Source organism: Typopeltis vanoorti, chromosome 22 (genome assembly GCF_054136105.1).
Source record: "Typopeltis vanoorti isolate ZY-2024b chromosome 22, IOZ_Tvanoo_1.0, whole genome shotgun sequence".
NCBI classification, from domain to species: domain Eukaryota; kingdom Metazoa; phylum Arthropoda; class Arachnida; order Uropygi; family Thelyphonidae; genus Typopeltis; species Typopeltis vanoorti.
In genome coordinates, this window is record NC_143570.1 from 32,095,687 (window position 1) to 32,108,546 (window position 12,860).

At 35.7% G+C, this 12,860-nt stretch overlaps 1 protein-coding gene across 1 annotated transcript in view; it reads left to right on the forward strand.

Moving 5' to 3' along the window:
• The window catches only part of eIF2gamma (eukaryotic translation initiation factor 2 subunit gamma), a 183,349-nt gene that overhangs the window by 92,202 nt on the left and 78,287 nt on the right, over nt 1-12,860 (forward strand). Inside the window, exon 7 of the mRNA XM_090412319.1 lies at nt 4,999-5,157. Coding sequence (XP_090268445.1) covers nt 4,999-5,157 — 159 coding nt within the window. The remainder of the gene's footprint in view (nt 1-4,998; nt 5,158-12,860) is intronic.

Genomic DNA, 12,860 nt, shown 5'->3' on the forward strand with positions numbered 1-12,860 from the left:
TCTCCTTTTTCATCAAGAAAATTTTCTATATCGTTAATTAATACAAGAAATCTTTCTAAAAATTTACTTCTGCTGAGCCAGTGAACATTATTGTACAACAGAAGTTTCCTGTCATCATCTGCCTGTAATTTAAATAAAAGTCCGTTGCAGGACTTTTCCTCGAACAGAACTTACAATTTACAATGTAATATCCAAAATATCTTTTGTGTTTAATCTTTTACTACACAGTACTTGTTGGTGGATAATACAGTGGTACGTTAAAATATCTGGATATTTGTCATCATTTTTACATAATGAAATGAAGCCTGATTTATTACCTATCATCAGTAGTAATAGACACAAGTTTAAAAAGAGGAAGTTTGTGTTGTTTCACAAATTCATCAAATGCCGAAAAAATGTCTTCTCCCCTAGTCCTTCCCAATAATGGTATAATTTTCAAAAGTTCTTCTTTATTTGAATAATCTTGAAATACTATGCGAATAAATACCATTAACTGAGATATTATTAACTGAGGCGGTATCAATGAAGTCGTTTGATTCGTCAAATTGTAATGAAAATGCAACACACTGGTGAATGTCTGACATTAACTGAGTATTCAGATCAGCACTTAAAATTTCAACTCTTCTCATAACTGTTGTTCTGGAAAGTTGTAAATCTGTAATATTCGAAATGATTTAATTTTTATTTTTAAAATCAGAAAATAAAAATTCTGCTGCTGCAAGAAATGATTCTTTTATTAACTCTCCATCAGTAAAAGGCTTTTTTGCTTTTGCTAATAAATGACACACTTTCAAAAATGCAATAGTGGCTGATATTGGTTTATTTATTAATTTTGAAATCATATTTTGTTGTCCAGAAAGTCCTGCCTTTAAATTTATAATTTTTGATTCACGTATTTCGGAATTTTTGGGAAGATCTTCATCATATTTTGCATGTAGCAATCAAAAATGTCTCTCAGTATTACCTTTTTTTTTGGAATTGCTTCAGATGAATTACAAATTAAACAACAACACTTTCCATTTACCATTGTAAAGAAATAATCCATTTCCCATTCCTTGTGAAAATGATACGTCTTCGATTTCTTTGATACTCTTGTAAAAATAATCATAATTTAAAATTCTGAATATTTTTACTTATTGTTTATGTTAGTATGTTTATTAGTTTTGTTTTCATAACATGCATTGTCGGCACTTGCGATGTGCTCGTTATGGAAATTGTTTTGTCAAAAGTGATATGTAAAGCAGTTAAAAAGTTTATGTACTTACTGGATTTAAATAGTTGTATTACTTTAAAAATTTTTATAGTAATTTAAAATATTAAGTTTTGTGTTTTATGAAAACATTCTCTTGTCGCTAACGGAAACAACCATGTCAGCCATTATACAGTATTTAGTTTCTCGCTTGCCATTTTCATGAAGTGAGCATGCTCGCTGAGAAGTTTGATGTGTGATTGACAGCCGACAAGTTCAGTATCGACGCAACGGGTATAAACAAAATAGCGTTCAGGGAGAAAATTATAACACAGGCTGGCAGATATTTAGATTCAGAGGAACTTGAGTTTTTTTTATGTGACAGCCGGAGGAAAATTAATAGTATATTCCGAAAAAGGAATCATAGAACTATTAAGTTTAAAGTGGAATAAGTATTGATAAATAAAAGGGAAATATTGCTATAGGCGTTTTAAAAGAAATGTTGGAAGAAACGCTAATTGAAAGATTTATAGTAGGTTCCGAAAAGGGAATCGTAGAACTGTAAATTCCTTTAAAATGGAAGAGTTAAAACTGTCATTAAGCATTATGAATAAAATAAGAAATTGCTATTTACGTTCTAAAGGAATGTTCGAGAAACTCTGATTAGGAAGTTTCATATGTCTTAAGGATGCTGGATCTAACTATTCTACTGGAATGGAGACAGAATTGGGTCAGGAAGAATTAAATGTGTGCTACATGAGTGAAGAAAAAGGATCCTGTGAAAATGAAGAATAAAATCATATATCTTCGGAAAAGGGCCTTGACAGAGAAAGAAACTGGCTGTGAACATTTTGTCATTGTGAAAACAAAGTGTTTAGTCTAGTCTAAAGTGTAAGTTTATTTTTAAAAGGCCTTGGGTCCAATTAATTTGTAGTTAGTTATGTAATATTTGTTTGAAGTGTATATATATTGTTTTTGTTATATTAAATGTGTTTATTTTGTATTTTGATCTTCAGTCAGTGGTTTATTTAGATTCTGAAAGAAATAGTAAAAAAGAGGTCATTGCACCAAAAGTTATGGCAACATGTGAACTTGATGATTTTGAAGTAGATGGGGAGAAAATGGAAGCAGTTAACAATTTTGTGTTCCTTGGATCTCGAATTGATAAAGATGGTTATTGTACCGAAGAAGTTAGAAGAAGATTATTACTTGGAAAAAAAAAAAAGCAGTGACAAATTTAAGCAAGATCTTTAAAGATAAAGATATTAGCCTCATAACAAAAATCAGAATCGTGAAAGCAATGGTATTCCCTGTGGTGCTGTATGGATGTGAAAGTTGGATCCTTAGAAAAAGTGAAAGAAGAAAGAGAGATGCATTTGAATTATGGGTTTGGAGATGCTTACTAAGTATACCATGGACTGCAAAGCAAACCAATAAATCAGTGATAGACAGAATAAAGCCAGATTGCTCTCTTGAAGCTATGATCATCAAGCAAAAATTCTCCTACTTAAGACATATTATGCGAGCAAATGATGGTCTGGAGAAGATGATGATGCTTGCTAAAGTTGATGGAAGTAGGAGAAGAGGAAGACCAAGAATTAGATGGATGAAGTTAAAGAAGCAACTGGAGTGCACTTGGAGGTTCTGAAAGACATGGTCAGGGACAGATCGGAATGGAGTGTATATTCATGGAGTCGGAAACGATTCGATGGATCTTAGCGCACACATAAGTACACTTGGAAATAAATTAAAAATAATTGTTGAAAAGAGATCATCTCTATAGTAGGATTAATATTATGATAATATTCTTTCTATATAAAATTCTCCAATTATTAACATTAACATTATTAAATTATTAACATTATTAAAAAATGTTTATAACTTATCAATTACAAACAAAATAATAGTAAATCCAACGATAAGTTTAGAGCAACTGAAACTCAACTGAAATTCTAACAGTGAGTAGTGGGAAGTATGTGATGTAGTTATGAGTAAATATGATTATGAACTAAACGCATACGATGTGCTTTGCTTATGATCGTATTCATTTGGCTCACTGTTTGACTTCCACTGAACCAAATTAATTCATTTACCTGGACTTATAAGAAAATTACTGATTTGCAATTTTAACGAAAAATAAATAAACAATAGCAATACACTTAAAGAGAATTAAAAAATAATACAAAATAATGATAAATAAAATATTATGTTTTCAGTTTTAATTAAATTTGTAAGTAAGGAGGAATAAATAAGAGTTCGACCAAAAATCACTACACGATCGACGGGTTGAACACCACTGCTATATATTGTCTCAGGTAGTTGGATTCTGAAGATACCGATTTGCAATCCAGCAAATTATAAGCATTTAATTAATGTTTGTTTTGTTTTGGTGTTTGAAATCTGTGAGTAAGAGATGAATTACATATAACCTAGTTTTCTTGACATTCAAGATAGCTTCCACATAGATGACTTCTGTTTATGCATGGTGTATGGTTTATGCATCTATTTAGCATGGTGTTTTATTTAAAAAAATTGCTAGATTTTATAAAATCCAACATGTTGATCAACAGAAAATGCATGAATATTATTTTTTGAAAATTTATACCTGATATACTACTAATTCTGTACTCAAATTGCTTTGCTTTCAGTAAATGATGCTGACTAGTTTTCACACTTCATCCCTATTACTAGTTTGATAAAATATTTGAAAAATAAGTTAGCATTTTTCTGTATTTTGATTTTTTTAAATTTTTTTATTAATGCTTTGTAAATAGCAGAATAACTCACAACAATGACTTAAAAGGTGTACATACTGTTTAGCTTCCTCTGATTATGTTTCATAATACAGTTGATTCTCAATGTAACAAACTACAAAATATCCCTGCCAGAGCCCTATAGGTATAGGGATTCATTCATTCATTTCATTTTGTATGGTGATTCAACAGCCGTGAGCCCCTTTTACGGGGAGGTAACGGCACCACTTCAAACCCCCCCCCCCCATTTTTATCTGGGCTCGGGACCAGCATAGCTGACAATTCAGACCTATGACTGGAGGAATTGTCTTAAGTATTTGTGACCGTATCCGTGTGTGTTCACGGGGCCGGTTTGCCTGCTTGCGGGATGAAAAACCCCAGATAAACTGGGGGGAAAACCCTGCTGTCCATGCCCAAGACCGGCTAACTTGGCTATGGCTGAGGAAGATCCTTAAGCTCCTCACATTGTCCACGGGAATCAAACCTAGGACACTCCTTCCCCAGGCATATGGTTGTGAAGTGCATAGCCACTAGGCTAACCACATGGACGGTATAGGGATATTGTAAAGGAAATGAACTGTCCCTGCAGTCTCTATGTGTTGGGCTATAGTGAGAGTCAACTTGTACAGTGAAATCACCTGCAGTTTCACAAAAAAAAAAAAAAAAAAAAAAAAAAATATTTACGTATATATATGTTTTATGTATATTTACATATATATATAAAGTTATATAAGTTACTTTAATTTGTTAGTAAATCTGTACTTATAGATGAGCATCATACAGAAGTAGTTAACAGGCTAAATTTATTATACAGTAATTATCACTTTTCAAACCTGCAGAACAACGATCCTGCAATTAACTTCCTTTGCATGTCAACTGACTTCTGATGTAGTACCATGTCATTATAATTCTATTATCAGAATAGCTAATTACTTTTACGAAGTAGTCAGATAAACAGTAGTTTACTATATATATATGTATGTATGTATGTATATCCAGAAAAAAAATTTCATGTGTTATAGATTTATGATTATTACCATTGATTTGCTGTTTTAGCTGGTAATGAGTCTTGTCCACAGCCTCAAACCTCAGAGCACTTAGCAGCTATAGAAATTATGAAACTCAAACACATTTTAATTCTTCAGAATAAGATTGATTTAGTAAAAGAAGCTCAAGCCAAAGAACAGTGTCAGCAGATACTCAAGTTTGTTCAAGGTGAGTGAGGCTCGAAAATTCATTTCAGTTAAAGATTATAAGTGCTAATAATAAAAAGTGTATGTAACATAGGACTTGAACATGTTGTAATTAAAATTTTGCTTGAAGAATAGAAGTTATACTTGCTTTCTAAAATAATTTAGTTATTTAGATATTTTTCTGAAGTTAATATTGTTTTACAGTAGTAGTTTTTCATGTTGTGGTACAAAACTGTTTTATATGCAGTAGACCCTCTGCTGGTGAAAATTTTCCATTATTAATACATGAAATGTCAGGCTACTGAAACAAGACTACTGAGATGCATATTTTTCTATTCAAAGTTACAGACTCACAGCACACAATGAGAATAACGCATTTCAGTTAGTATGAGTGATTTCAATAAACTGAATCAGTATGTCTTTACTTTATCCAGCAATTGAGTTTATGTCACAAAATATTTTATACATATTTGTATTTAAAAAAAAATAAAAACCTTAACTGTGAGATGCTGTGGCCTGATCACTTCACAGGTGCAAAGGGGAAACCCACAGTCCAAGTGAACTGCTATAATTTTCCTTGCCCTTCATTTATTGTTAATTTAGTTTAAAATTATTTATAGTGCAGTACATATTTATGCCTTAGAAATGTCTGGAAAAAACAAAAGTGAATTTGATAGTACAAAATCCTTAATGAAGCAGTAATATTAAAAGAAAAGCATAGGCTCTTAGCCTTCATGAATCTAGAATGAAAGTGATGGAACTTGCTCTAACCTTCATTTGTCCCATTCTACAATAAGCACCATCTTAAAGAATGGATAAAAAACTTTGTTATATTACAGAGTTCAAACTCTTTCCAGCAGAAAGTAACCCCAATTCATGACGACACTAAACCTATGGGAAATTTTTTCCAGAACCCAATTGTCATAAAAGTGTGTGTGTGAGAGAGAGAGTGAGAGAATCAGTGGCGTCTTGTGCCTGTTTTGGTTGGGTGTGCTGTCATGGCTTATTGTCACGTGATAAAAAAATTCATGTCAGTTTGCAGATAGGGGAAGAAGATAGTTCTAACTTCGCGATTCTGGACAGCTGTAGGCGTGGAATCAGCCATCTAAGTGATGGAACCCCAAGCCCGCCATCCTTCACCATCACGTGGAAATATTCAGTAGGAGTGTCAGGAATTAGTTGGAGCCATGATCTAATGGCTGAACAGATAGCCCTGTCCATTTGGGACAGTACCGAGATCCTAGTCCTACCAAGCACCAACTTGTGGTAAAAACGAGGTAGGAGATAGTGGGAAAGGAGAAACAGTCTTTCCTGGGGCTTGAGAGGTGCTTTCCTCAAAGAAGCGATCCCAGCTTTTTGGATAGAAGGGACAGAAGACCTTCCCTTTGGGGTGAATATGATACCGAAATATCTCCACTCTTCCAGGATGGTCAAAGCATGTAACGGCCTCCCGTGCAGGGAAAACTCTATAGTCTTGACCTTAAGCTTCTTGTCATGACCAGAGGGGGGGGGGGACAAGAGCTAAAGAGCAGAACTTCTCTACATTAATAGAAAGGCCTCGAATAGAGAAAAAGTCAACTGTCCAGTCAAGGAGTTCCTGCAAGTCTACCTTATTAGAGACTATGAGAATAAGATTGTCCACAAAGGCCATAGTATTAAAGGAAGAAGCACCTAGAGAGTAGCCTATATGGCTAGGAAGAGAGTGAAGAAATTCATCTATGATGCAGTTAAAGAAAAGGGGAGATGAAGGATCACCCTGGCGAACACTCCACACTGCTGGAATAGAAGTCACACAGGACCCTGTAGTGATAGTCATGGAGCTACCCAAGTATAGCTCCATAACATAGGAAAGAAAGGGTTCTGGACATCCAGCAATAGACAGCGCTTGAAGGAGAGCAAGAAGGGAGACACTATCAAAGTGCTTTTGGAGGTCCAGTGATGCCATATATAGAGGCTTAAGGCTGCATCAGGAATCAGAGCGAAGAGAAGAAAGCAGATATATATTCTCAGCACAGCCGTCCGAAGGGACAAAAGCTCTGTCTGTAATCATGCTGTATATGTTGCTGAAGTCGTTTAACTAAGATTTTATGATAGAGTCTAAGTATCACAGGGGAAATGGTAATAGGTCTAAAGTCTGATGCATGGCTTGTAGTTTCTTTCTTTGGAATGAAGATAGTTCTTGAAGCGCGTAGGTATGGTGGTATTGCTTTACTGGAAAGGAGAATGTCGAATAAGTCTTGAAGAATCTTCGATGGCACCTTCCGAAGCCTAGCCACAGGAAAGCCATCAGGTCTGGAGGCAGAGAAATTGGATGGAAGAGCTGCTTTGATCTTCTGGATGGAGACAGGCTGGTATATTTGAAGGACAGGAATGGACCTCAATATCATAGGTTGGTCATCATCAGAGAAGTGTGGAGGTGGAGCAGAAAAGACTACTCCAGAATTTAACAAAATCATTGTGTAAGTTTGCTAGAGGTGGAAGGGAAGCACCATCAAGATATTACCTGTCCCTCCCTGTGGCAGATGGGCTGCCAATTGTTGAACTAAGGCTTTGTAACTGGCTTTCCGTCTATGATATTTGATGGCGTCCAAAGATCTTAATCGGAACACCCTAAATAAAGTCTCATTGATCTTCTTTATCCCTCGAGCCGTCAACGATCTCATGAGCAGCAAGGATCTTTTCTTCTTCGGCAGTCCAATGTGCTTTGACGCACTCAGTTCTTATTGCAGCGTTGGCTTCTTCTGGATGTTTTGAGGTGCGATACATGCCAAGGTCAACTGCAGTGGAGAATGCATGATCGCATACCTGACACACAAAGTGTCTGAGATTTTGAACTCCTTGATTGCCAGAACAAGCATGATGAGAACTTGAAGAAATGGGTTGATGACAGCCCTTGCAGAGCTTTCTTTTAACTTTCTTCCTGAGGATGTCGCTGGGATGGGTGGCAGGATCACCTCCAAACAAGAAACAGACATTTGGAATCACACTCGACGACTTAAATTTTGCAGACTTATATCCCCTCTATACCACTTTTTGATATCTGCCAGTAAGCATCCTCCTATCCAGACTAATATTTATAATCCAAACCCATGTTCTCCAATTCATTGCATTCATGCTGTATTCTGTCAAAAGCTTTAGCAAAATCTAAAACTATCATGGAGTATCCATTCTCCTTGTCCAGTTCAATGGTAACATTGTTATAAAATGTGAGCAAGTTGCTAAATAAATGACCTACCCTTAGTAAACCCATGCTGTTAATTGCAAAGTAGAGATTCTTTGTCAGGCCATTTCTGAATTCAAGCCCTAACCAACTTTTCCAAAATCTTCACCACCACTCCTGAGATATTGATTAGTCAATAATTGGATACATCAGTCTTTGCACCACTCTTGTGCAATGGGATTACTATGCATTCTTTTCACTTGTGTGGGATTTCCCTGATTTGACTCATATAGCCTGGTTAAAGGAATTGCCAGTTCAGCTGAACTCTTTTAGCACCTATGCTGATATCTCATTAGTCCCTATTGCTGAATTTTTATTCAGTTTTTTTCCTCACACTTGAATTTCTTCATCCAGTGAAGTGGTAGCAGTGAGCTCTCAATGTTGTTTATATCAGGTTGATAGCTTTTAGCAAAATGGACACTCATTAGTTGAACATCCTCTTCTGCATCTGTCACTTTCACGCCGTCTGCATTCAATAGAGTTATTGTTTCATCATTCTTTCTTTTACTTGCAGCATATCAGTAGAATTCTTTGGGATTATCTTTAGCTTGCAGAGCCAGTTTCTTTTCATACTCAGACTTAGCTTTCTGTACAACATAAGGGTTGTGAATCAGCTGCTGAATATTTTGCTTGATAACATTACACATCCATTTCACTCCTAACCTATTTATTCTTTGAACTCTCAGGATACATTTTGCTAACACATTACTGAATGCTAACAATGTTAAGTCTCTCTCTCCTGTTATCCTTGTTTTTAATATGATATTGCTGTTGATGCCATTCACTCTCTGATCTTTCTCAGAATTCTCATATTTGTGGGCTCCAGTCTTTGAATATGTGTTTTATTTCTAACCCAGCTCTCAGATCCATACAACAGTTTAGTGCTTTGACTAATTTCTCTGTTATTCCATATAAATTTATTTTGTTGACTTACTACTATACTATCATTGCTAATTGTATGGTCTATTTGTGAACAGTTTACAGAATTTTGCTAGTTTGTCATAAGTGTTTCGAGAGCAAGTGCCATAAGTGTGAGGAGAAAGAAGAATGATAGCAGTGAGTTCAGAGAGAATGTGTGAAAATGCAATTGTGAGTGACACGTTTGAGGTTGCATGCAGTACGAACGACAGCAAGAATGAAATGGTCGAAAATGAAGAGAGTGACCAGGTGGTAATGGAAAAGATAGCAAACTTATGGGGGGGGGGGGTGTTCTCCACAGAATAAAATGTGAAATTGAATGGCTTGAGAAATGCCTGGCAGATGGTATGACACAAGCGAATGAATGGGGAGTTGCAAGGAAACAGAAAGAGCATTAAAGCATGAGAACCAGGATTGAATTTTATGTGGTGATTCATTGATAAGTGGAGCACTTGAGGAGAGTGTAATGAAATGTTTCCCTTGAGAGCCTAGATTAAGGATGTTAGTGATACTTTAAGGATGCAGAGAGTGAAGGTGAAAAGGATAGTCAATTTGGCTAGTATGAATGATATAGCAAGTGACAACTGGTATGCAAGAAGATATGAAAGAGTTGCCAGTACAAGAGAAAAATAAGAGTTATTAAGTGAAAGTTATAAGTTTGTTGCTATAGTATGATGCAGGCTAGTTGAGATGGAGAGATGATCATGAATAAATCAATGTGCAGATTGTGCATGAACAATAGTGTGGAGTTTGTGGATGTGTGGAGTGAGTGATGGAGGGAAGGATATATAAGTAGGATGGCTTACATTTAAATAGATTTAGGATCAGTGGTCTTTAGAAAGTATTGTTCAGTGAGAGTTTGGAAATGAAGATTTACAATAAGGACAAGTAGTTTTTGGCACTGTTTAGCTCAACTTGGCCAGAAATTATAGGCATTAGTGAGACGGGTTAACTGAGGTTGATATAATTATAGGAACGTAATGCAAAGGATATAGTATTTTTATAGAGGATTTCATGAATGGGTGGAGGAAGAGTTTTGCCAATGACAGAAGAAGAATTTAAACCAAAAAGAGTAGAAGAACATTAGGAGGACAGGGATGCAGAGGGCAGTTCATATGAATCTGTTTGGTGTGAGATGGAGGCCATCAAGATGAAATATATAATTTGTTGCTGTTATAATCCAGGGGGATGTAAGGAAGAATATTGGCTGCGTGCATTGGCAAATTGGCACAATGAGTGCAGATTGAGTAATTATTATGGATTTCAATTATGGTGGCATAGATTGGGAGGACTGCTTAGTAGTAGATCGATGGCAGAAGTTGATTGTTTTACCTAAGAGGAATGGCGATTTATCTTATTAAGTCACTGCCTTTAGGGGTAATAAGATGTTAGAAGATAGTAGCGTTGGCCAAAGAGAAAGTGCGATTAATCTTTTTGAATCATACTACTTAAGAGGTAGTTCGATTGCAGAAGATGGTTGTTTCTGCCTATGAGGAAGAGCGGTTTATCTTTTTTAAATCTATGCCTTTACTGGTAGCTCGGTGCCAGAAGATGGTTGCTATTTGCTGAAGAAGAACGACGTTTAATCTTTTTAAATCACACTGTCTTTAGTGGTAGTTTGATGGCAGAAGTTGGTTGTTTTTGCCTGAAAGGAATGCCAATTTATCTTTTGAATTACTGCTTTTACTGGTAGTAAGATAGTAGCTTTTGCTGAAGAGGAGGGGCAAGTAATCTTTTGTAATTGCTGCCTTTTCTGGTAGATTAGTGGCAGAAGATGGTTCGCTTTGCCGAACCATCTTCTGCCACTAATCTACCAGAAAAGCAAGATTAATCGCCTAATAGGAAGGGCGATTAATCTTTTGAATTAGGCAAAGTGAACCATCTTTGAAAAGCCGGCTGGCCTGGTTGGCCAAGTGTTTAGCATATCCTCTCTCCACCCAAAAGGATACAGGTTTGAATCCCATCGTGGGCAGCATGGATGTTTGTGATTGTCTTTCACCTTTGTACATTCATTCATACAACTATATATACACTCTCACGTGAAGAAGTGGGTCACCATGGGAGAAGTAGACCCAACTAATTAATCAGTGGACCCTGCACCAAGCGGGACATAATGCTAGGAAGAAGAAGAATTGGAGGAGGAGAAAGAATGGTTAAAAGGAGGGAAGGATGTGGAATTCATACAGTTTTCAAATTTTTTTCCTGAATAATGTTTGTGTATTTGATTCTAAATTTTGGCTTTGAATGCTTCTCAAATTTGATGCATTTTAAAACTTTCTTGCACACTTTCTTTTCAGTAATATTCAATTCTATCATGCTCAAACTAAATGGTGATCACTTCCAGTTTCAAATCCTTTGTGTGCTTCTGTGTTCTGAACAAGCATGGTGATATCGCTATCAACAATAATATAATCAATGAGACTTTCTTATTTCTTGCATCTTTTCTCCATGTGAATTGGTGCACATATTTATATTGGAACATGGTGCTTGTAATAACTAGTCTATGTTATGAACAGAAATCTAGCAGGCACTTATATTAGATTTAACCTTTTCTATAAATTTTCCCAAAACGTTTCTATATATCTGATAATAATTTCCATCTCTTCTGTTTAAATCTCTAGCAAGATCCAATGTTTCCTTTTTTTAGTGTCTGCTGCCTTCTCTAATGCCTCGAAAAATTCTTCAACTTCTTTTTCCTGCCATTCAAGATTATCCTGATATTTAATTTTGAATGCTACAGCTACTCCTTTTCCCTTATTCTTATTATCTGAATTTAACATCTCATATTTCTTTTCAGATAAATCTTTCCTGTTTTTTGTTTCAGTAATACCTATCATATTGATATAGTACTTAACCTGTTCTTCTGCTGGTTCCATTTCTTTTCCATTGATGCTTCTTATGTTGATGGTGCAAGTATTGAACTCTGCTGATGTTGAGTTGGGATTAGTTTCAGTAGCTAACTTTCTGCTTTTCGCCCTGGTTCCATGACAAAAACGAGGACCTTGTTTATTTAAGCAATGCTTCAGCTGGCAGAAAATTCTTCATGTTGTATCACCATTTTGGATTTTGGTTTAAGCCAATAAGAATACAGGTTGTCTGATAAATCCCAAATTACTGGCTCATCCTCATTTCTCCAGATCCAAGTGTACCACAAGAATGTGAAGATATAATATTAGGCCAAAGCACTTGTCCATTCTCCACATTCCATAAAAGTCGTCTTGTAGATCTCTTTCTGGTTATTCAGCTTTGACTCTTAAATCTCACAATTATTTTCATGTGCACAAATCTTTGTGACACATTGTTGCCTGTTGTGGAAGGGATGGTCTGTTGTTTTGACTGAAATTTTGACTTCAGGCATAACTTATGGCACTGTATGCTTACAGACATTTTTGAATTGCCACTTACCCTGAAATTATGTCATTTGCTTTGGAGTTACGGCTCTTTAGTGCCATGAAGCTATTATGCGAAAGGCGTTATTGTCTCTCTATCATCAGTATGCCATCAGACACGGCTCATGTCACGAGTCTGTGTTGTGCTCTGTGATTGTGTGAATATTCAACTGTTACTTTTATTCTACTATTTTTTGT